We start from the raw sequence: 25,706 nt of genomic DNA on the forward strand, positions 1-25,706 counted from the left end.
TGAATAATATTATGAATGGCTACTTTTTAGGGATGCTAACATGGCTTTATATCCCTAACCAATGTAGCTTGTGGTGCCATCTGAGATTCCTTCCTTCCAATATTATGATTTTTTTTTTTCATTCTAGGACAATTATCTATGGAGCTGTGAATTGGAGCACTGAATCTATTGTAATCCATCCAAAAAAAGAGGAAAAATAAAATTGCACAAACAAATCAGTATATTCGGATGAGAACTAAAAGCCCAGAGTTACAACAGTTCTATATGGACCACAAGTTTTGGGAAGCCATGGGGCTGGAGTTTTTCTGTGGTCCTTAACTAGGGAAGGTCCCTTCTGAAACATTCCCCATGCCTTTTCTCTTTCTGTGGACTGAGATATCTTTCATATGATGGCTGTCCAATCTGCATCTCTTTCTCCTGCCTCCCAAGGTTATTTCCATAGCACCCCCACATACCATACCTCTTCCTTGAAATGTGTCTGAAAATTCAGAAAGTCCACTTAGTCTAAAATAGTGTGGCTAGATTGATATCAGGACTGATTATAGTGAATAGTTTTCTGCTTCTGAAAGCAATTCCATGAGTCATTATTTTTATTTCCAAAAGCAAGTCAAGATGCTGAAGTTTACAGTCTTACAATATTTATGATCTGAATATGGAAATAAAATTTTCTATTATGGCAATGCGAGCCATTCAGAAAGTTGGTTTGTGAAGTGCCTTGCGAAGTCCACTGCTCAGAGCATCAAAGCAGGTGGATCATGTTGAAGCCCTCTTTTTATGCTCTAAGCATACAGAGAACCAGGCAATGGTCTGCAATATACACACAAGTTCAGAAAAGTTGAGAATGAGCCTTGAAGAGATACAGTTGCTTCAACACTATAAACAATGGGTTCAGAGGAGCATTTCTAAACAGTGGTCTGTTCAGCTGAGCACACTTTTAATATGGGGGTTACTAGATATGTTGGGTTTACAGTATAACTGCTATAATCCTGGTTTGAATGATCAAATCTGATCGGGCATTTTAGGGGTTAAAAGTTTTCAGTTCTACCAGAGACTACTGTATGGGGGAAAGTAAGCTTAATCTGTACGTCAACATATGTACAAAACATAAAAGTTTTATAAAGCTTTTTATTTGTTTCATGATCTCTAATTTGAGGAAATATGTCCATTCTTTTATCAGTTGACTGAAGGCATGAGAGTTAAGTTTGGATGGATATTCCTGGGTAATATTCCTTTGGAAGGGCATCTAATTGAATAATTCCCAGCAATACTTTTTTTCATTATTCAAGCAGCTGTAAAGAAAATGTGTTCTGGCTAATGGGCCTGTTTTCCTTTTCACACTGAAATTCAAGTCATCTTCTGATTTTTTTCCTTTTTCTTTGCCAGTAAAGGCCTGAAACATAGTCAACTCTACCCTTGTTAAAAGATAGCATAGATTGGCTTTGAGTTCTGTTCAAAACCCTATAAATAATTCAGAGTGTCCCAAAACTGTGTGTGGCTCCATTAGTTCATGAATCAACAGAAATGTGAATATCTTTCGGTCTAAATGCCTGGTACATTTGCTGGTTCCCTCTTCTTTCCTCTTGCCAATTTACTTCTGAAGCTAATTGCTAAAACCAGGCTTGCTACTCCTCAGGGATGAAAACTGCTGTTGTCACTCTGTCTTGGCTCCATTGGCTTTATACACTTGGAACACACTCAAATCGTTGTGGAACGTGTCAGTATAAAAATGCACTATATGGAACAGCTGCCTCTACACAGTGAGCCATGTCACATTTGTGCTATTATTCTCCACAGCCAGTTTTGTACCTCTTGCCTCATTTCAACCCAAAGCACTGGCTTTAGAATTAGTGATATGCCAATCAGCCTAAATCAAATCTAAATCTACTCAATAATTTTTATTTATTTATATAAATAAAATTTTATATTGCTGCCTACTTGCTCACAGCAACTCAAGGCATCTTACAGGAAATAAAAACAATATAAAAGAAATAAAAATGATTAAAATAATAATAAAATAATAACCCCTCACCCCCTCACACACACACACACGCACACACACACACTGGTGACAACATGCACTCATACTAGCTATTTAATAGGCTACATCCTGCTCTGGGTTCCCCAGGCCCCCTGGCAGAATCACATCTTCAAGGCCTTCTGAAAGAGTGTCAGAATCAGATCAGTCTAATTTCTGGAGGGTTGATGTTCCAGAAGGAGGGAGCCACCATGGAGAAGGCCCTTCTTCTGGGTCCCACCAGATGTATCTCCTTAGGGGATGGGACCCACAACATTCCTTGCCTCCCCAGTCAGGTTGATATGACCAGCAGGAGACAGTCCCTCAGATAACCTGGTCCCAAGCCATGAAGGTGACAACCAGCACTTTGAATTGTACCCAGAAGCAAATCGGCAACCAATGCAGCTCCTGCAGGAGGAGTGACACATGACACACCCAAGATCTGCACACAACCATGCAGGCTGCTGCATTTTGCACCAACTGGAGCTTCCAGATGCTTTTCAAGGGCAGCCCCATGTAGAGTGCATTGCAATAGCCAAGATGGGAGGTAATTAGGACATGAGAGACCATGAGTAGGAAAGGTTGGTCCAGGAAAGAATGTAACTGGTGCACAACTTGCAGTTGTGCAAAGGCCCTCCTGGCCACAACTGCCACCTGCTCTTTGTGCAGGAATCGCAAATCCAGAAGCACCCATAGATTACGCGCTGGGTCTATTTGGGGCAATGTCATCCCATCCTAGACCTAAGGTGGCAATTCTCCATGGACCAAAGAACCCCAGACCCAAAGCTACTTGGTCTTGCCAGGGTTCAGTTTCAACCCATTGCTCCCTATCCAGCCCCTAACAGCCTCCAGGCACCACATCACTTAACTCACCACAGGCTGATGATATCTCAGCCCATGGTGATGGATGATCTCACCCAATGGTTTCAGATAGATGTTGAATAGGAGCAGAAAGAGTATGGAGGCCTAGTGGACCTCACAAAGCAAGGATCTCTTGCCTTGTATTAACACAGACTGCAAGCAACCACAGAGAAAGGAAGTGAACCAGGATATCACAAAGCCCCTCACTCCCAACTTCCAAAGCCCCTCCAGAAGGATACCATGGTCGATAGTATTGAAAGCCACTGAAAGGTCAAGCAGAATTGGCCTACTCACACAGGTTGCAATTGCTTATGTAACCATCCCAATTTATATATCCTCCCATATACACCTTAGTGAGTACTTTTCCTAATTTATTTCTTTTTTCTAAACATATCAAGGAAAATTACACTGTATTGCAGAATATTCTGTTAGGGCAATTCACATTATTTTGTTTGGGCAAAGAACAATGGAATTTTTTATATTGCTCCTTATATGTATGGTTAGGTAAAATAGGCATTATCCTCATCCATGTCATTTTCATAGACTCCCATTCTCTTACTTGCTTCTTACCCTTTTCTTTATTAGCCTGCAGTTATTTTGAAAACTCCTCTGAAAAGTTATGTATTTAAAATGGGTAAAACCATTGTAAAAAATTATTAATGAGCAAAGAATTTTCTATAGTACTTGGGGTGTAGAACAACTTTTGAAGGATAGCACTCTGGTCTGGGATATTTAGATTATTGCATTTTTCATCAGTATTTGTAAAGGTTGCATTATAAAACTTTGCTGCTTATGTTAATATACATTCTTTCATCACTCCTGTTGCTTTTTTTTTTCTCCTTAGGGTTTTATGGATATTGACCTGGGAAAATTCAAAGAAAGTGGAGCAAATGTGACTGGATTCCAGTTGGTGAATTACACAGACACCATCCCAGCCAGGATCATGCAACAGTGGAAGAACAATGATGCCAGGGAACAACCTCGGGTAGACTGGAAGAGGCCAAAGGCAAGTGGTACTGAAAACCATTTGTTTGAGGAGGTGTTTGTGTCATTTTCTTGTTCCCTGTGTCAGATTAGGATTTGGGGCTTTTTTCCCCCATAGCAAATCACAGTGAAATTGGTTCCAGTGAAGTTAAATGGTAGAAAAAATGTTTTCTTTTGCTGATCTAGGGAGGACTTTTGAAATGAAGAAATCTTCATTTTGAAGCACACAAACATACATACACACACATGAATCAGTATGGCAGTATGTTAGTAAGGTTTATGTAAGATGGTTGGTCCCACAGCCAGTTTTTTTTATTATTACAGACTGGATTTGGTATTTTTATCTACCCATCGAGTCCTTTCCAAGAACCTGGGATAGGCAGATGTTAATGTTTGATAATGTTAAAAGTATAGTCACAAGATGTAAGCTGTTCCAAGTAAAGCTGCCTTTTGCTACTGATTGATGCTGATGGTGTTCAAGTGGTGTTCCATATGTTTTTGCATTTTACCCAAGAGACCAATCACTATTTATTAATATAATTATTTATATTACATTATAATATAATATAAAGGTATATTATTTATGTTTATGTTACATCTAAGTAAAATTATGAATATTTCAGTCTGTAGGACCTCAAAATGCATGCAAATGAAATTAATAATTTATTTTTTTATTATTACATTTACTGTATGTGCTGCCATTCTCATCAAAGGCAACAATAAACCGTTGTTTGTTCAAGCAACAAAATGCAAAAGGATATACAGTAGCAATGAGTTCCTCCTTAATAATGGCTTAACACTGTATGAACACTAGCATGTCCATAACTATCCCCACTTAGTTTCTCCAGATATGCTTAACTTACAGAATATCCAGACAGAATGCCCATATACTGTTGGGGATATCATACTCTTGGGGAATTCTCACAGTCAAAGTGCAACACATCTATGGAAAATTAAGGAAAATTACCTGCAACTCTTTCTCTAACAGTCAGTGTTAGTGCTCAGAGAGAATATATCCTAGTTATTTTGGGTTGTTTGGAAGCAATATTGCATGTAAGTAAGATTTCAGTCTTTTAGGAACTTAGATGTATTACCGTATTTTCCAGCGTATAAGACGACTTTCTAATCATGCAAATCTTCTCCAAAGTCGGGGGGGGTCGTCTTATATGCTCAGTCGTCTTATACGCCGGAAAATATGGTAATTAGCATTGGGATAGCTAAAGGAAATTTCATGCCTTGTTCTTCTGTTTGGGGTACTCTGTAGTAAATTATTTAATAAGTTGGGTGCTGAATTATTGCCTTGCACTGAATTGAATAAAAGTATGGTGCATGGAAGCTTTTGAACACATAATTTTTAAAATAGCATTCATCCTCAGAACATAGTGTAGATGTCATAGAAAGAAACTCTGTTCCTCACCTTCTCATAGATCCTTCATTGTGAAAAACTAAGTTCTTTTTCTCACTTTACTGGGACAATATTTTAAAGATTGATGTATAGTAGACTGAATATAGTAGGGAAAGGGGGGAATTTTCTGGAGTTTTCATATAAGGGAAACAGTTTTGTTTTGTTTTTTAAAGATAACTTGCACACCCAGAAACTCACTTTGTCATGAAGCAAACACAGTTAAAGATAGAGTTCAAGACATTAACGTCCTATGTATAATTTTCTAAAGCCTACAGCAGCAAATCCTACATAGTGCATTGGATCCATATTTATATTGTACCCACTTAAATTAGACCCACTGAAATCCAGTTGCCATTATTATTCTAGAAATCTTGCATTTTCATCAAACAAAAAATGACTCTCAAGGTAGAACAAATTAATTAAAACATGGCTGAAAGCAAAATTAGCATAATAACTAGGTTGTACTTTGGAGTGTGCAGGAGTGCAAACTACTTAAAGCAACTGCAGCTTTTCCCAGGAAATTATAATTGTCATCAATATTATTAGACATAAAAATGTACCTATGGAAGACCATGCAAGTTACCATTCAGCTACATCTAGCAAAATTCTATATGGCTTCTCATGGCATGCTAATTCCAGCCAAATTGGTATTTTAGCTCAGATCCCAAGAGACTATACTATATAGTAGCTAGGAGGCTCTAATCTTCTAGACATAGAAGTCAGCTGGATGGCCTTGGATCAGGCATTCCCTCTCAGCCCAATTCAGTGTCAGACTCTGTGATAAGCTGGTTGAAAATTAAAACTCTTCTTTGTTTCCTGCACTGACAGCTTTACTTTGAGAATTGCAGCAAACAGTGCAAAATAAGTAGATTCTACAAGTGGGATAAATGCTAGGAATAGCAATCACAACTTCAGTTCAAAAACCTGCAAAATAATGCTGTTCTTTGCTTTTGAAGTGCCAGTATTACTTAACATAATTACTTTTGTGACACATTAAGTTGACATTGATATTAACCAAATCGCAATTTGGGGTGGCTGGATCCTGGAATTTGAAGAGTCCTGTCTTGGAAGAAGGAAAAGGCATCTCCCAAATCAAGCCTAATAGCCAACATGCTTATTTTTATCTATTTTCTAGTACACATCTGCTCTTACCTATGATGGGGTTCGGGTAATGGCAGAAGCTTTTCAGAGTCTCAGGAAACAACGGATCGATATTTCCCGTCGTGGGAATGCTGGGGATTGCCTGGCAAATCCAGCTGTTCCTTGGGGACAAGGGATTGACATCCAGAGAGCTCTACAACAGGTTAGAAAATAAAACAAAATTTAAGCCTGGACAGATTATAACATTTTTATAATAATATGAATTGCTATTCATTATCCACTATTTCATGGATTGCAAATCTGTATCATGTTGTCCTATAAACAAGAATGATCACTGAATATTTATACTGAAATTGAATTTCTAAAGTACTCTTGAAAAGTCATCTTATTTAGGAAAAGAAATCTGAATGTGAACATTTGGGAAAAATGTCTTTTTCTTTTAAGTATGGATCCTGAACTCATCAAGCTTGAATTAAAATGTTTCAGGAACCTAAAATAAGATTGCAGTGGAGAATTCATTATGCTTTCTTTTTTTATGTGGATGCTGGCTGTATCAAAGATGCAGAAATAACATTACACAAGTCTTCCTCAATTATAGTGTATTAGATTGGTAATGAGCAGCACGTTTGAATGCTTCTTGTAGATAAAAGCTAGGTTGTTAGAAATAAGTTAGGTCATCTGCCTTGTCCCTTAATTTACTATTTTTCATTGTACAGGGGAAAAATTGTAACAATTGTCATCTTTTACCTGCTCCTCTTTTTATAGGTGCGCTTTGAAGGACTGACAGGGACTGTCCAGTTTAACGAGAAAGGACATCGAACAAATTATACCCTTCATGTTATTGAAATGAAACACGATGGGATCAGAAAGGTAAAGGTGTTTAGCTCGGGAATGGAACTTTGTTTCAGAAAACATTGATTCTCTGATGCAACTTTTGCCATACGCTAAAGTATTTGTCTCTAATTATGTTAAAAATTTGAATCCTGGGTGATGCCATATAATAAAAACAAATAAATAGGAACACCAGGATAATATCAAACTAGGATTTGTTTAATAAAATGCTGAGCTTTCATCGGCCAGCACTGCTGACATCATCAGAACATAAAAACAAGTCAATGGGAGTTCCCTTTTTATAACACCGGCCAACTAGGTCCAGGAGCCGTGCGCAAAATCGGCCGGCGTTATAAAAAGGGAACTCCCATTGACTTGTTTTTATGCTCTGATGATGTAGGCAGTGCTGGCCGATGAAAGCTCAGCATTTTATTAAACAAATCCTAGTTTGATATTATCCTGGTGTTCGTATTTATTTGTTTTTACTATAAAGTATTTGTATAAATAAGGCATAAAGTGGATTTATTTCTGACAACTATCTTTGTATAATAGGACTGTAAAAACTTTTTTCATGAATTTCTATAGAAGTAAATTTGGCATCTCTTCAGGTTTTAGGAAATGCAGTGTGCAGATTCTTCAGTGGTTTGTTTTCTTCTCTGACACTTCCTGGAATCACCTTATCATAAGGTTTCAGGAAATGTAGGTGAGACAAAAAGCCACTTTGTGAAGAATCAAATCAAATCTAATTTTATTATTGCATTGGAGATCAATTTTGTGAGGTGTGCTTCTATAAGCAAACCAGTCTTCCTTAAGATTAAATGAAGTTGAAAAAGATGTTTGAGCCTCTTTCAACATTGTTAAAAGGTTAAGTATAGTCACTAGGCAACTTCATCCTCTCTGGTAGATATTTCTACAGAAATCCTTAGTAAAAGATTCTGGAATGAAAAACTAAAGAATAGAACATAATGAATTTTAAGACTTGCCCATCTCTATTTTTTAAATTAATAATTATCTCCTATTTATTCTTGTCGTATATTTTAAATCTGCGAATCCAAAATTCATCCGTCCATATTCTTTTAATATTTAATATGAATTTAAATATAACATTTTCTCTCAAAGCATTTTAAAAAGTAGATATATTAATCTGTTAAGAACTTTGACTTGACATCCATAAAATGGAAATGTGATAACTTCTAACTGATGCAACAATCAGAAAACTGCAGATCAGAACTTTTCATTCAAGTATTAACAATAGATTAATTCCCAGATGATTTCCTATCACCAGTAAAACTCATCTACTCTTGGAATTAAAACAGATACAGAGTCATTGAAAGTTTAAAATTTTATGGACAATTTGTGCATGCTGATATGTAAAAGGAAGAGGTGAAAATATGATCAGGTCTATCTCAGAAAATATTAATAATATAAAAGATTCATATATACTTTCATTAATCTAAGGTTGTACACCTAACTACACACAAAGTACTCTACACTTTTCCTTTGTTTTCAAGATGTCTGGACAAAATCAGTAATGCCACAAATTTTGAAATGTAGATAAATATTGTTTGAAAAGTAGTGGATTGATTTCTCATAATGTTTACCATAAAGTTTTCTCACAAATATGGAATTTCGGGGTACAGAATGTTGATTTTTGCCAAAGTTGTACCATATTCTGTTGATCGTTTCTAGATTGGTTATTGGAATGAAGATGAAAAATTTGTTCCAACCATCATAGATCAGCAAGGTGCAAATGAAACAACAACTCTGCAGAACAGAACCTATATTGTTACAACTATTCTTGTAAGTATTCTGATACTGAGGCCTTTGTGCAATTTCAGAAGCAAAATATTTAAAGCAAGAGCATTTTATTACTTGCCAAATACTTGCAATTAACAAGTTTTTTATGATGGGAATGAAACTGGATAGCTCATCAGATATTTGTCTAGTACAGTGTTTCTCAACCATGGCAGCTTGAAGATATGTGGACTTCAATTCCCAGAATTCCCTAGCCAGCATAGAAGTTGAAGTGATTTAGTGGTTAAGAAGTTGGAATGAAAATTTGATGATTTTGAATCCAGATTCTCCCCCTTGACACTTCCCTTGATATTTATGGGAATAACAAGAAAGTTTCCCTATCAAATTCCTGAGAGAAAAAGTTGGATATAGAGCTAATAAATAAACAAGTTTCAATAATAAGTTGGTGAAAAAAAATCGACATTGTAAAAACTGTATCTTTTCTTATCTTTGCAATGTATTTCATTAACATGTTTGACATCTTTATTTTTTCTTTCTTTTTTATTGCTTTACTCATTATTTTTAATGGAGAGAACTTGTCCTGAGAATATACTATAAGCTTTAACACAGAGAAATAAAAGTATATTTTTTATATTTAAAAAGTTCCTAAATTTAGAGAACAAATTTGGTTTGCAATAATAAATGCCCCAATTCAACATTTTCAAGAAGCCAGATAAACATCTGATGGAACAGAAGAAAAATGAAATTTGTTCAGCCTTAAAAGCTTGGAAAAGAAGTTTGATCATCTATCATGCTATTATTCTGTAATTATCTGAGATTCCCCGTAAACATTCCATAAACAGATGCTTTATACATGATTGGCTAGAAATTCAACTGTCTGCAAATATTCACATATTTGAATAATATGACATTTGGATAAGATGGCCATGGATATTTCTGACAGCAGCTGTTGCGATTCCTAAGGCTAAAAAAAAATGTGATGTGATTAAAGCTGGACATCAGTCTTCTATTTCAGTTATATTTGGGGGTTAACAAATAAATTAGGTTATTTTTTTCTGAAAAAATCATGTGACTTCCCTGAACGACATTTTATATCTGCAAATATGACCAGTATTGACATTTTATGGTAATAAATGTCTCTTTGGGGAGGTTTTCCATGTAGAAGCAGATTAGAAATCATGTAGTTTAGAACTCCTTTTCAGTTTCTCCATTAATTGTATAATCCAGAGTGTGCCTAAAAATAATTTTCCTTCAATCCTAGGAAATACATTTGTCCTAGATCTTTTGTATGCTGATGATGCAATTATTCTTTTTACAAGTTTAAGGTGTAATCTCCAAGTGCTTACTATCAAGGGATATTAAAGAAAACTTGGCCATCTACTCTAAAAGGAGTTTGTTTAATAAAAAGGCATGCCAATTATAATCATATGTGAGTGATTAGAAGTATCAGTAAAGGCTTCAAAAATTTCTAAAAGTTACTTTTCATTTATAATTGTAAGAAACAAATTAAAGGTATCTTGGACTGGCAGTAATCAGGGCATGGAGACTCCATTTCTATTGCCCTATCAATCTCTTGCTATACCCATGTAGTCCTTACATAGCTCAAAAGAATATAGGTATTCAAAAATAATAAACAGTTTGTGGATAAATATATATTAATAGAAAATACAACAAATCTATTATACTTTGAATCAAAAACAGTTCAATTAACTAAATTGTTTTGAATCAAAAACAGTTCAATTAACTAAACTGTATTATAAAACAACCCAGATGGAACCTATGCACTAAGTAAAAATGATCACAAGTACTAATATTAATTAAAAGATATGCATAATGTATATTTCAAAATTTGGAAAACTCCAAACTCCCATCTTTATTTGACAGTTGCATCTTTATCTTCTGAATTGAAGAACCGCAAAGAAATTTATAGAACAGCATACTGAGTTTTTGAAAATGTTTTCCAGATAAGGATCCATGCAAAAAAAACCAAAAACTTGAGAATTTGGTTGCCTTTGCTCAAATTGCAGGATATTCTATTACCAGTATAAATTGGAAATGATTTCTGTAGATAAAATTGTGTTTATTCGTGCATTGTGATTATCATTTTCATATAGATACTGAATTTATCAATTATTTAGATAATCTTACTCCAAACAACATTTATCAAACTTTTAGTGTTGATCGTAGCCTAAAAGTTTAATTTTAATAACTCCCATCTGCCAAAAAGAATAGAGAGGTTTCTTTATATATCTTACTTGTACTTAGTGTTACAGTTTGAGAAATGTTGTTTGGAGTCAGAATATCTAAATAATTGATAAATTCAGTCTCTATATGAAAATGATAATCACTTAATGCATGAATAAACAAAATTTTATCTACAGAAGTCATTTTCAATTTACATTGGTTAATAGGATATCCTGCAATTTGAGCAAAGCCATTAATCAAATGCAGCGAAGCTAGAATTAAAGTACTATACAAGACTCAGAGATAAACAATAAACTATCATCAATAGAGAATACCAATTAATATTCTAATTAATTATACAAAAATCACAGAGAGCATAATTTTGTCTAATAGCACAATCTAGGAGCTCTAAACAAAGATCCAAAGGTAAAGTAGACATCTCTGTCTAGTAATTTCAGAGGATTCAAAAGTTTCAGAACACCATTTATCATCACTTTATTGAGGGTCTTTTAAAGACTCTGAAATCATTTTTAAAATCCTATAAGCAATTCACATGGAGCTAAGATGCCACACAAGAACCACACATAAAGTTGCTGAGACTGAAAAACGCTGTTTTAGAAGACTTGCCAATTTTTGCTTTGTTGCTTTCCATTGCTTTGTTTTCTGTTGCTTACAGCTGTTGCTCTAAAGAGGGCTAGAGGTTTAACTCTTATCCATTAACAAATAAATATGCTTCTGAATTGTTTAGTCTTAGAATAATTTTCTATAGACTCCTAAGCTGTTGATTAATCAATATTTAATTTTATTTTGCTTTGTTGTTTATTATGATTGTTGAGTGAACTGTATCTTGGACTATTGGTTCAAGTGATAATTAATTGAAGTAAAATATGGCTGAGCTTGGTAAACCGGTTGCCTTTGCATGATAGTGCACTGATGGAATATATTTTATGGAATTCAGTGATGATGGTGTTGTTGATCATGGTAATGATGGAGCTCCAGACACCAGCTGTCTCTTCCTTCCTAAACTATTCATATATTTTATTGAGAACATATCACTTTTGTCATAATAATGTTTTTGAACAGAACCATCAATGTGCATAGGCACAATCTATATTTCAGATACTTTTTTCAAAACTATTTATTTACTTATTTACTTCAGTTTTGAATATTAATTAAATAATTGGACCAGCCATTTTAAAACTTGATTTTAAATAGGAGGACTCGTTAGGAGTATGCACACTCTTTCTCCATTTCTAGAAATAATATTCTATTCTGGTCTTATCCACACTGTCTTTGTATTCCAAAGCTTTCTATCTTTTGCATCCCTCTATATAGAAATGATAGCTTGAGCAGCAAATCTAAGATAGAAGCCTTCAGTATAATGCTGGCTTGTCATACCTATATGTTTGTACAGAATCACAGATCCCCATGGAGCAGTTCTCTGTACTACCTCCCACATGACATCAAAATCTTCTCTCCAATTTTAAGGGGAAAACAAAAATGATGCATGAACATTTTAACTGGGGGAGGTATAATGTTAATCTCTTATGGGACCTAGAGAGATATGCTGGTTTGCCTGCCTACAGGCTGACACAAAGGAATCAGGATTCTATATCTCCTTTTCTTCTGCTGCATAGAAAACTGAGCATCATGGCTTGTATCTAGACTGCTCATCAGCTTGAATGGCAAGTACTGAGCTGTGCATGCCACTCTTTAAGGATTCCAATAAATTAAAACTCTTTGTAGAACTGGAAACTATAGTAAGTTCTACAAGAAGAGATAGGGAATTTGAAATTTTCAACCTCAAGAAAATATCAGGCTTAAGTTTGGGATATAATAGCATGTTTTAAGTACTTAAAGAAGATCGTGACTTCATCTCCATCATCCCAAAGTGCACAAATGGGGTAATATTTAAAATTAAAAGGGAGCTGATTAATGTTGAATGCATCCTGGCAGAATATCCTATAGCACTTCAGCAGTAGAATCATTTAACTTTTCTGTTGATGGACTTCACATCAGACACAAAAGTTCTAACATTATGCAAAACAGTTTTCATTGCCAAAACATTGAAACACTGATCATGTAACTTCCTCTGTTTCTCTCAGGAAGCTCCATATGTGATGCAAAAGAAGAGCAGTGAGCCATTAGAAGGAAATATGAGATATGAGGGATATTGTGTAGAATTAGCTGCTGAAATTGCAAAACATGTCGGCTACAACTACAGCTTGCAGATTGTTGCTGATGGAAAGTACGGTGCTCGAGATTCTGAAAGTAAAATGTGGAATGGCATGGTTGGAGAGCTAGTGTATGGGGTAAGTTTCTAGTTTTGAATCAGTGGTTATACAATAATATTATTATATTATAAAAGCTGTGATGCTAGAGCATCTTCAAAGGTATTATTCCTGTCATTCAGCCATTTGATATTATTCTTTAAATAACAGCAAGAAAAAAATATATATGAAAAACTGCTTTAAACATCATGAAATGATACCATATAGTTGACAGCAAGTCATTTGAGTTGAGCAAATTTACAGTTAACTAATTATTTGTATCAAGCAAAATATCTCCATCTTAAAATAAATGGGAAGGTACCACACTACCAGCACCAATTTTTCTCTTGATTTCTTTTTTTATTTCAAGGGGCAGAGGAGATATTAAGGAATTGAAATATCATAGATCCTAGACAGGGACATCAACTAAATGATCATATCGACAGCTTTAATAATACAAAGTAAATAACAATTATTTACACAAAAGGAAATAGTGAGAACCACACTTGGATGGTTCTTGTTTTGTATTTATAAAGTAATAATAAATCCAAGCATGTCTCTAAGGAAATGAATGCAGGGAACTATATGAGATAAATCTAACTGAGACATCAAACACTTGTAAATTGTATTTTCAAGATTTTCAAATGGTTTGTATACATGAAAACCAAACTTCATAGCAACACCCCCCCCCAGTAAAATTCTAGAACAGGGGTCTTCGAACTTGGCCCTTTTATGACTTGTAGACTCAACTCCCAGAATTCCTCAGCCAAGCACGCTGGCTGAGATATTGTGGAAGTTGAAGTCCACAAGTCAAAAAAGGGCCAAGTTTGAAGATCCCTGTTCTAGAATCTTAGATATGTATAATGCTGTGCTTCTTCCCCAAAAACCTTGCTATCAAAAACTTCATGTATTCCCTAATACAGTATTTTGCAGATCTTCAGAACGTTCTAACACCAATCTCCCTTTCTTTTCAGAGAGCTGATGTGGCTGTTGCACCATTAACTATAACTCTAGTGCGAGAAGAAGTTATAGACTTTTCCAAACCTTTCATGAGCCTGGGCATATCTATTATGATTAAAAAGCCACAAAAATCCAAACCCGGGGTCTTTTCCTTCCTGGATCCTTTAGCTTATGAGATCTGGATGTGCATAGTTTTTGCCTATATTGGTGTCAGCGTTGTCCTCTTTCTGGTTAGCCGCTTCAGCCCATATGAATGGCATAATGAAGAGGTTGAGGAAGGCCGTGACCAACCGGCTAATGACCAGACCAATGAATTTGGAATATTTAATAGCCTGTGGTTCTCCTTGGGAGCTTTTATGCAACAAGGATGTGATATATCTCCAAGGTTAGTAATTTCTATTAAATATGCATTCTTTGGTGATGAGATTGCCTCTTCAGATGCTGGAAATAGTCTTCTTCTATCATGTTTTCCAACTTTAGTATGACATCTGTAGTTAACCTAGCTGATTGAAATGGTTGAAATAGTGTACAATTAGCCTGATTGAGTTAAACATTTGTTAAAAAATTTTATTTTGGTCAAAAAATTTCTTTTATCATTTCAAACTTTCTTAATTTCCCCATTGTTACTGTAATATTTACTATTATGTGCAGATCAATCCCTTTCAGAGTTTGCTTCCTGACTTTTATATTTTTGAAATATTCAAGTCACTATATAGAAGTGGATAACAGGCACCTGTTACCAATCTCTGGAATCCTACTTTCAACAACTTAGACCACATCAATATTACATTCTGACATATATTTCAGTTATTTTATTCATAACTACTTCTGTGTTGGTTTCCCTGCATGTATTTATGAACTCCAGCTTCCTTCAAATGTTACATCCTTCTCCCTTTTCTTACTTTCACAGGCATATAGTATAGATAGTTTTCTTTCTGTCATTGTACTCATTAATTATCATTTTATCATACTTTGAATACAGCTAAGATCTTAATAGTCTTTGACATATCTGCTCCTGACTGTAACATCAGAGCTGTTGGAGCATCTATAAACCTGAAGAACAAATTTCAGACATGGCACATCTATGCCGAGCCAGATCTTTGAAATGCAAGCCAGATCTGAAATTTATCTATTTACTTACTTACTTATTACATTTAGAAATATCCATCTCTCTCAGAGAGCTACTCTGAGCAGTATGCAAATAGATATAATGAATACTCATCCACTATTATAACATAGAAAATGCAGCCCTATTACATGTGAATCTGGCATTAATCGATAGCAGACTGAAGCTATGGCACTCAACAAGCTGATCATCCAGAACTAAGGTCTGAAATGGAGAATTATATTACTCTACAGCAGGGGTGTCAAACTCGCAACAACATGTCGTGACTTTTTCTCCATTGCCGGCAATGCGGTGGGCACAGTTTCAGCATGACGCATCTGGCCCACAGGCTGGCAGTTTGACACCCCTGCTCTACAGATTTTCCTTTTCCTACAGTGTGAAGCCCGCCACCTCCTTTCATACTCCCCCTGAACCATGTCATCATGGACATACATATTCCCATGCCATATTCATCTTCCAAGATTCCCACACCTAACTTCCGTATTCTACTTGGAGCAAAAGAGAAAAAAGAAAAAGAATATGTTGCAGTAGTTTACTACTGCTATGTTGTAGCAGTTTACTAACTCTATCACTCACCTCAATACAGTAATAATCATCCACATACCCCTACTAATTCATTCTATACCCATTCAGACAATCTAGCCCATGGTTGAGGCACCAAACTAGAAACCAAGAGACTGTGAGTTCTAGTCTCACCTTAGCCATGAAAACTAGCTGGCTAACCTTTGTTTGTTGGTAAATAGTAATTAGTTGTTAAGTGAATCAGGCTTCCCTATTGACTTTGCTTGTCAGAAGGTTGCAAAAGTTGATCACATGACCATATAACTCCATGACACTGCAACCGTCATAAATATGAGCATCTGAATTTTCTTCACGTGACCATGGAGATGCTACAATGGTCATAAGTATGAGAAATGCTCACTTTTTTCAGTGCTCTTGTAACTTTGAACAGTCACTCAATGAATGGTTGTAAGTTGAAGACTACCTGTATATGTATATATGTGTATATGCATGTTTGTGTGTATACACACACACACACACACACACACATGTGTATGTAATATATATTCAGCTCAAAGCAGCAAGTACATCTAATATTCCTGCCTCTTTTTTTCCCTATAACAACAACACTGTGAAATGAGAGGGCCTCCCTGTTTAAAATAGTTTATTCCATAAAATTGATTATATTTACCCACTCCAACAGGCTCTGTTTGGCAAATGCACATATATCTAACACGTTTTCATTTTTCCCAAGAGTTTATTGAGTTTTTTTCTATTATACAAGTTTAATTACATTGATTTATTAATTAACTATTCATCCAGGGGTCAGATTGAGGTTTTGTATCTGCACATTTAATTACATTTATTCACTTAGACTCCATTAACTCATTAATTGATCTTTAATCAGTGTTTCCAATTCAAAATATGATAAAGATAATGAAAAATAAACCAACAGGTTTGACTTCATATGTTTTGATGATCCTCACACTTCATTTTAGCCTCGCCCCAGCTGTAAGAATGCAGCTGAAATAAATTGATTTGCTTGCAAACCTTTTCAATGTGCTGAAAGCTGGATGAGAACCTAGTTCAAAGTACCTTAGCCACATCAAATGCTAAGGTAATGTTTTTAGAAGACTTAATTAGAGCTTCGGTCTAATACTAATAAGTTTTAAAACACACAAAAAAGAAAAGTACATTCATTTTGCTTCTTGAGGCAATCCCAATCACTGCATATTTTTTCAGGTTTTCATCATTTTTATTCATTCATTTATATAGCTTTCACTTTCACTTCTATTTATTCATCACATTGCTTTCAGTTTTTCAGATAAAATGTTGAAGGAGCAAGGGGAAAATGGGATGGATAGAATGACTGAAAGTTCTTTGATATCATCACAGATAAGGTTGTATTAGGGATTCATTAATCACAGACTGGAGGAACCAACTATTTCTTCAATAATGGCTTATTCTAATATGTTTTATGCTCTCAGTTTGCCTCATTTAAGCAAATATTTTTGAAGAACTTGGTAAAAATCAGTTGTTGTTGTGGCTTGTTTTATATATTTTTATCAGTAACCATCATTCTTCAAATCAATCTTTACTCCCAATTTCTAATTCTTGAATTGTTTTCAACCCATCTCAAGACTTAACACCTTAAATTAATTCTTCAGGGTTTCTTTTACTAGTATACCTACCTGAGACTAATTAGTTATTACAATAATGTACCTCAAAACTTTATGCACGCCATTGCTAAAAAAAAGTCCCCAAAGTGATTTCTAACTCTAGTATTATATGAATGTGTATTTCATCTGGCTGACATGAACATATAAAGTAATTTGATTCTTCTTCTCAGAAATGGGGAAGTTTATACTTAGACTACATCATAAATCATTTTATGTATACAGTCAAAAGAGATAATAATAATAATAATAATAATAATAATAATAATAATAATAATAATAATAATAATAATAATAAAAACAAGCAAGGGTAGTACCAATAGTGATAGGCTCCTTGGGTGCAATCCCAAAACAACTGGAGCACCACTCGAACACCATTGGCATTGACAAATTCGCTATTAGTCAATTGCAAAAGGCGGCCTTACTAGGAACTGCTTCCATCCTGCGACGATATCTGTAATACCATCAAACATCCACATCTGCCTATCCCAGGTCCTGGGTAAGGACTCGATAGGTAGACAAAATGCCAAATCCAGTCTGAACATCTGGCTGACTGTGCGATGATCCATAATAATAATAATAATAAAGTTGGAAGGGACCTTGGAGGTCATCGAGTCCAACCCCCTGCTCAGGCAGGAAACCCTACACGATTTCGGACAAATGGCTGTCCAGCCTCTTCTTTAAACCTTCCAATGTTGGAGCATTCACCGCTTCTGGAGGCAGGTTGTTCCATTGGTTAATTGTTCTAACTGTCAGGAAGTTTCTCCTTAGTTCTAGGTTGCTTCTCTCCTTGATTAGTTTCCATCCATTGCTTCTTGTCCTGCCTTCAGGTGCTTTGGAGAACAGCTTGACTCCCTCTTCTTTGTAGCAGCCCCTGAGATATTGGAACACTGCTATCATGTCACCACTCATCCTTCTCTTCATTAAACTAGACATACCCAATTCCAGCAACCGTTCCTTATATGTTTTAGCCTCCAGTCCCCTAATCATCTTTGTTACTCTTCTCTGTACTCTTTCTAGAGTCTCAGCATCTTTTTTACATCATGATGTACCACTCAAGAACCATATAAGAGTATTCCATAGCTAGATAAACACATGAGCATCTTTGTTAACCCATAATGTGGAATGATGTGACAGAATGATATACTTTATGCTAAAGGCTTTTCTTGACTGTCTGGAACATTGAATAGATTGCTTTTTTCCCCAAGATTCTACAAATCTCAGTAATAGTAATAGTGCTAGCAGCACCAACTAATTGTTATTATTTACGTATATGCAAATATATTTGTTTCTGTCGCTTTGTATACTTATAATACATTTCCTTCTCTTCCCTCTGAGTCCTGCTTATGTGCTACTGAGAATGCAGATAGACTTAGCAAAATCTAGCTATTTTTCAGTATGAATATTCTGCTCAGGTTTTGCTCTTCTTGCTATGGCAAAGCATTCTGTTGTTCCAAGCAATTATTATTTTTGGATTATTATTGTTATTATTAGGTTGGCAACCAAAACACAAGCAAGTAACTCTGGAGAAATCTCAGATAAAGAAAGATCTTGTCAAAATATGCAATGCCATATGTGCTGCTTTATTCAGATTTCTGATAGGGTGCATACAGGATTCTCATGGCATCTTATAGATAGCTATAGAGATACACACAACAGCCACTTACATTTTATTTATTTATTTATTTATTTATTTATTTATTTATGAGACTTATATACCGCTGTAAGTGCAAGCACTCTCTAAGCGGTGTACACCAGTAAGCAATGTATATATATTTTACATTGCCCCCAACAATCTGGGTCCTCATTTTACCTACCTCGGAAGGATGGAAGGCTGAGTCAACCTTGAGCCGGTGAGATTTGAACCGCTGACCTGCTGAACACAGTCAGCTAAAGTGGCCTGCAATACTGCACTCTAACTGCTGCGCCACCTCGGCTCATTTTTTAGGCATGTGGTAGGCCTCGGGCAGAGAGTCTAAGGTTCTAGAAATGAATGGAGGGAAATCCTGATACCGTCATTGCCTGTCCTTTTCTTTTTCCCACAACCTCTGTTATTTTCCCTTTTTCATAATGAAAATTGAAATAAATTAAAAATGGATCTTATTACTGCTTCCTTAGACTACTTCATATGGCTTTCTTTTATTTATTTTTCTCCCTAAACCCCATTTAGGTTCTCTTCAACCTTTGTATAGAAAGGGGGAGATAAGGAACAGAAATGGGGAGACCGCTTTATTTATTTATTTGTCATGTGCCATCCATATAGCCTACAGCCCAACTCTGGGCAGCTTACAAACATTAAAAGCCAGTAAACATTAAAACAATAACAACACCGATAATAATAATAATAATAATAATAATAATAATAATAATAATAATAATAATAATAATAGTAATAGTAGTAGTAGTAGTAGTAGTAGTAGTAGTAGTAGTAGTAGTAGTAAAGTTGGAAGGGACCTTGGAGGTCATCTAGTCCAACCCCCTGCTCAGGCAGGAAACCCTATACCTTTTCGGACAAATGGCTGTCCAGTCTCTTCTTTAAAAACTTCCAATGTTGGAGCATTCACTGCTTCTGGAGGTAGATTGTTCCACTGGTTAATTGTTCTAACTGTCAGGAAGTTTCTCCTTAGTTCTAGGTTACTTCTCTCCTTGATTAGTTTCCACCCATTGTTTCTTGTCCTGCCTTCAGGCGCCTTGGAAAATAGCTTGACTCCCTCTTCTTTGTGGCAGCCCCTGAGATATTGGAACACTGCTATCATGTCCCCCCTCGTCCTTCTCTTCATTAAACTAGACATACCCAATTCCAGCAGCCGTTCCTTATATGCTTTAGCCTCCAGTCCCCTAATCATCTTTGTTGCTCTTCTCTGTACTCTTTCTAGAGTCTCAACATCTTTTTTACATTTTGGTAACCAAAACTGGATGCAGTATTCCAAGTGTGGCCTTACCAAGGCATTGTAAAGTGGTATTAACACTTCACGTGATCTTGATTCTATCCCTCTGTTAATGCAACCTAGCAACGTGTTGGCCTTTTTGGCAGCTGCTGCACACTGTTGGCTCATATTTAGGTAATTGTCCACTAGGACTCTGAGGTCCCTCTCATAGTTACTACTATTGAGCAAGATACCTCCTATACTATACCTGTGCATTTTGTTTTTCTTGCCTAAATGTAGAAGCTTGCTTTTTTCACCATTGAATTTCATTTCGTTAGATAGTGCCCAGTGTTCAAGTCTGTCCAGATCCTTCTGTATCTTAAGCCTGTCTTCTGGAGTGTTGGCTATTCCTGCCAGCTTGGTGTCGTCTGCAAATTTGATGAGTTCCCCATCTATTTCCTCGTCCAAATCGTTGATGAAGATGTTGAAGAGCACTGGGCCCAGAACGGAGCCCTGGGGCACCCCACTACACACTTCCCTCCATGTAGATGCGGTTCCATTGAGGACCACATGCTGAGTATGGCCAGTCAGCCAGCTACGGATCCATTTGGTGGTGATGCTGTCTACCCCACATTTTTCTATCTTGTCAAGTAGTAGGTTGTGATCTACTTTATCAAATGCCTTACTGAAGTCCAAGTAAATTATGTCCACAGCATTCCTTTGATCCACTAATTTTGTCACTTGCTCAAATGATGATGATGATGACGACGACAATTATTATTATTATTATTATTATTATTATTATTATTATTATTATTATATAATTAAAATATTGGGAGACAGGGAGCAAGATGCACATGGGGAGAAGTGAGGTCTTCTCTTAATCCAATAGCCGCCTCCAAAGTGATGCATTCTGATTAAGACCCCAGATCAAATGGCAGAACCAGGTCTTCAGGCCCTTACAGAAGGCCAGAAGGATGGGTGCAGATCTCACCTCAAGGCATACAGTGTACGCAGCAGAAAGGGCTCTTCTTTTGGATCCTACAAGCCTATATTCCTTGATTGACGGGGTTCAGAGCATGCCCCTTCTATCACAGTGGGGTAGGCCAATCCCAGTGGGGTTTTTGTTGTTTAATTCCCTCAAACTCCAGTTCTTCTAACTTCACATTGGGAAATATGACTGGTTGTTTCTGTAGTGGAACCTTTTTCTGTTTCTGTTTGATTTTTAAGAATTTTATGGCAATTTTAAATGCAGCACTGGACATAAGACTGCTTTCTTGACCAATTACTCTATAATTTCACAGAAATTCTGAGGATTAAAAAATAGTTCCTAGACATTTTTCACTAATTGGAATCTTGCTATACTATCTGGAATTTGTGCCATACGGCAATTTCTAAAGACTATTCACTTGAGAAGTATAGATCTACTGTGTGAGTGTGTGTGTGTATGTATATAAACATATAAACTTTCTCCCAAACTTACTCACAGGATTTTTGTATCAGTACGCATAGCTTTATTATTTTCTTAATCACATTGACATCAAATCAAATACCCTGTCCTCTTTTTGGGGGGGAATTCATCATGGATATTATTATTTATCCAGTGAAAGATCCAGTATAATATCTTCCCAAAATTATTATTGAATAACAATCTACCATATGTTCCAGCATAGGGCAAAGCGGCCTTTCTATTTGCACAGTAATGTCCTTTGTCAGTGTAACCATTAAAATTTAATGTTTGGCAACAGTCTGGTCTTCGTTGCCTTGGTTTACTCTCATTCAGCCAAATTGGAATGGGATCATTCAGTTTCTGGCACGATCTCAGAACTCACTCCAGAAATTAATCCATAAAAGAGAATCTGAATCTGATCAATCACTTATCAAAATACTCTCTCCCTTCCTGCCCACCTATTATGGTAGTCCTTTTCCTCAGCCTCCTATTCAGTCTCAACAAATGGCAGTGTTAGAATCTGCGTTAGACTTTGGTGGGACATTTGAAAGGGAATTCAAAAGAGAGAGAGGGAGACAGAGAAAAACCCAGAAGGCAACATCAAACGACATTTTAAACTATGGTCAAGAAAACTGTAAGGACCCACCCCACTTTGCATCTTAAGAAGACAGAACTCTTGGAATAATTCTTCCAACAGGCATCCTTTATTAAGAGAAAATGGTTGCAGGCGTTCTAGACAGGACTTGGGGTCCAAGCTCTCCCATTCAAGGTTTTAAGGGGTTCCCCAGTAGCCCCACCCAATCACCCCCCTCTTCCAGCGACAGTCTCAGGCATTACACTCCCACCCCCTTTTCCTTACTGCCGGCTGGATGGAGACTTCAAAGAAAACTACATGAAAGGTAATAGCCCCATTCTTATGGTTAGCTCTTTTGGCAATACACACATTCAGTTCCTTTGAAGTGTACCGAAGGAAGTGAGGGCCATAAAGCCCCTTTGTTCACCCCCTTCCCTTCATCGTATGGCAGAATCCATAGAAGGCAGAAATGGGGTTTTTTATAATTGATAACTAGAGATGAAATATAATTGGATTCTGACAAAAACCCTGTGAAGGCAAGGAGTCAAACTTGAATGAAACTTGAATGGACGTTACTCATGTTTAGAAAAAAAAGCAGTATATAGGAGACTTGGAGAAGAATATAAAACCACGAAGGTTGAAGAGGCAGTAATGAAAATTTTGCCCAGTACAGGCCTTTGGGAAGCTCAGGAGTAAACATAAGTACAGTATTTAGGGATCAATTAGATTTTTGACCCCCCACCTGTAATATTTTTTTTTACTAAATAACTCAAATTGGTGAATATATAATGCTCCTTCCTTCTCCTATTTTCCTCCCAACAGTATCTCTGTGTGGTGGGTTGGGCTGGGAAAGTGACTGGCCCAAGGTCACTCAACCAGCTTTATCACTCCTGTTAATAGAAAACATCCTTCCTCTGACACTGGAATAATTTGAAAGCATCATAATTAGAAGCAATGTTCGGTATCATTATATCATTAAGGAGTTTAATCCCATTTGAAAGTTCCCTGAGATGCCCTGTGTAGAAAATACGGCTTTACTTTGCATGGATCGATCACAATGAGAAAATATGGCTTTACTTTGCTAGAATCGATGGCAGGTCATGAGGTGGCTGTTGTGTTATGAACTGTTGTCACTTCATTTGTATAAATCAAATGGAATTAATAATATCTCTGTTTTTTACTATTATGTTGATGCTCTAACCATGTTTATTATCCAGAGACACCATGGTAAATTGGGTGGCCACATACATTGAATAAAACACAAATATAAATCAATTGATTTATGCTGAAGGTTGCACAAAGAAAAGATTGTATCCAGCGCTTGTGAATAGGTGCCACTGGCTGATGCAGATCCTCCAATCTTTTTGGCAGCTGTTTCCTGAGTTGGGCACGGAGACTTGCACTTATATGTACAGAGCTGCTCTGCATAAATATGCAGTTTGCTTTAGGAGGACACAGCAATCATGAAAAATAGTCAGGAGAAATGACTGAGAATGAAATATACACGCAGCTGAAGCTTGATATGGCTCACCCTGATTATACTATTTTTCCCTGTGACTGAACTACAAATCCTGATATCTACCCGCTATGTCTGAATAAAAACACTATCCATCAGGCCAGTGGATGGCATTCTGCATTTATATCTATCCTCCTCTTGTCAGCTTGTATTCCCTGGGCCATTGATTTCTCTCTACAAAGTTACTTACATCTCTAAGAGGAGGCTTCTTTCCATTGATGTCAAATCACTCAGTCGACATGATAAAGCAGTTTTCCTAGGCATTAGGATATTGATGGGTGAGATGTCTCCCAAGGTCCCTGGCTTGATATAAAATGTTAAAAAGTTATTTTAAAAAGAAGAAGAAACAAATAGATAAATAGAAATATGACAAAACAAAGTTTTACTTTTGGTATTTCCAAATGTCTTTGGAATCCCAATAAATTCCATATGCGATTTTAGAACAGGAGTCTTCAAACGTGGCCCTTTTATGACTTGTGGATTTCAACTCCCAGAATTCCTCAGCCAGGCACGCTATTCTTTTAGAAGAATAGAAGATGTTGGCAGTCCAGACCTTTGCTTAGGAATGGACTCACCTGTCTAGAAAAAAAAATGCCAAAAGTAAGTAGGAACATAAGTGGTATCAGGGATGGAAAACAGTCTTTCTTTCTTTCTTTCTAATTAACAAGCATTTGTTAATTAGCATTGCTATGGCCATGTATCAACAATAAAACCATGACAAGTTTTCAAAATTCTATATGTATCCACAAGTGTGAAATAGCTACCCGGGAAGTCATTATGCTATTCTTAAATCCATTCCGTGCTAATGTTTTCATCAGAAATAAAATTCCTTGGTTTTTATCTGGTAGCTGAACACAGATTTGGGCTGAATACTGACTCAAAGTACCATTCAACCTTTATTTTCTCTGGAGCTGTTATTTATTAATAAGGTTTTATAATCTTTGCCCTGGGATAGGGGTAGAAAAAAATATTTTTACTAGTTGGATTTTTTTTATTAAAAAATAAATAAAAGATACCACTAGACGCAGAATTTGGAGGCTTTTAGATTTTAATTTTTAGTCATCAATATGCGCTCTTCCGTACAAATGCAATTGTCTCTTTTTTCAGATGAGATATAACAACAAGCATTCCACACATTCCTCTGAACTTAACTACAGATCTTCTCTTTGAAGTAGGTTGAACAGCATTGTAGGAATTCAGCCCTTAAATCCTACAAGGCAGCTATCTGGACTTTATGAGCGCCCTCTTGTGGTAAACTCATGGAATTCAGCTTATTTTTCTCACTATTGTTTTACTAGAGCCTCTCCATCAGATCTCCCCCACCAATGGCATGTATTTACTTTTTTACTTAATTAAGAACATGGTGATTATACATGATTTCTAACTGCACCTAACATGGAATACATGGTGCACCTGAAGTAACAAAGTGCAGTACAGAATGTAAATAAGATCATTTGTTATAATTCAAAACCCAGAATTAAAGACATTTGTTAGAATATTGTGACATTGTGTACAAACTTTCCTTTATCTCTTTTCAAGTGAAGAAATCATTGAATCTATCCTCAGGCCTGGAATATTTAATCAAATGGTATCCCTCTCCCCCTGTTTCGCCTCCCCCAGCCATCTATTGA

The 25,706-nt window shown here is 36.2% G+C and overlaps 1 protein-coding gene across 9 annotated transcripts in view; it reads left to right on the top strand.

Annotated features, from left to right (window-relative positions):
• The window catches only part of GRIA1 (glutamate ionotropic receptor AMPA type subunit 1), a 237,883-nt gene that overhangs the window by 164,630 nt on the left and 47,547 nt on the right, over positions 1-25,706 (top strand). For all 9 annotated transcript variants that reach the window (XR_005555835.1, XM_039335753.1, XM_039335751.1 and 6 more), the window contains 6 exons: positions 3,720-3,881; positions 6,400-6,567; positions 7,131-7,235; positions 8,886-8,996; positions 13,241-13,447; positions 14,380-14,750. Coding sequence is in view for 8 of the 9 variants with exons in the window: in XM_039335753.1 (XP_039191687.1) it covers positions 3,720-3,881; positions 6,400-6,567; positions 7,131-7,235; positions 8,886-8,996; positions 13,241-13,447; positions 14,380-14,750 (1,124 nt within the window). In the remaining variant the exon portion in view is untranslated. The remainder of the gene's footprint in view (positions 1-3,719; positions 3,882-6,399; positions 6,568-7,130; positions 7,236-8,885; positions 8,997-13,240; positions 13,448-14,379; positions 14,751-25,706) is intronic.

This window comes from Crotalus tigris, unplaced genomic scaffold (genome assembly GCF_016545835.1).
Source record: "Crotalus tigris isolate CLP2741 ecotype Arizona unplaced genomic scaffold, ASM1654583v1 scf7180000017658.5313226, whole genome shotgun sequence".
In the NCBI taxonomy this organism is placed as follows: Eukaryota; Metazoa; Chordata; class Lepidosauria; order Squamata; family Viperidae; genus Crotalus; species Crotalus tigris.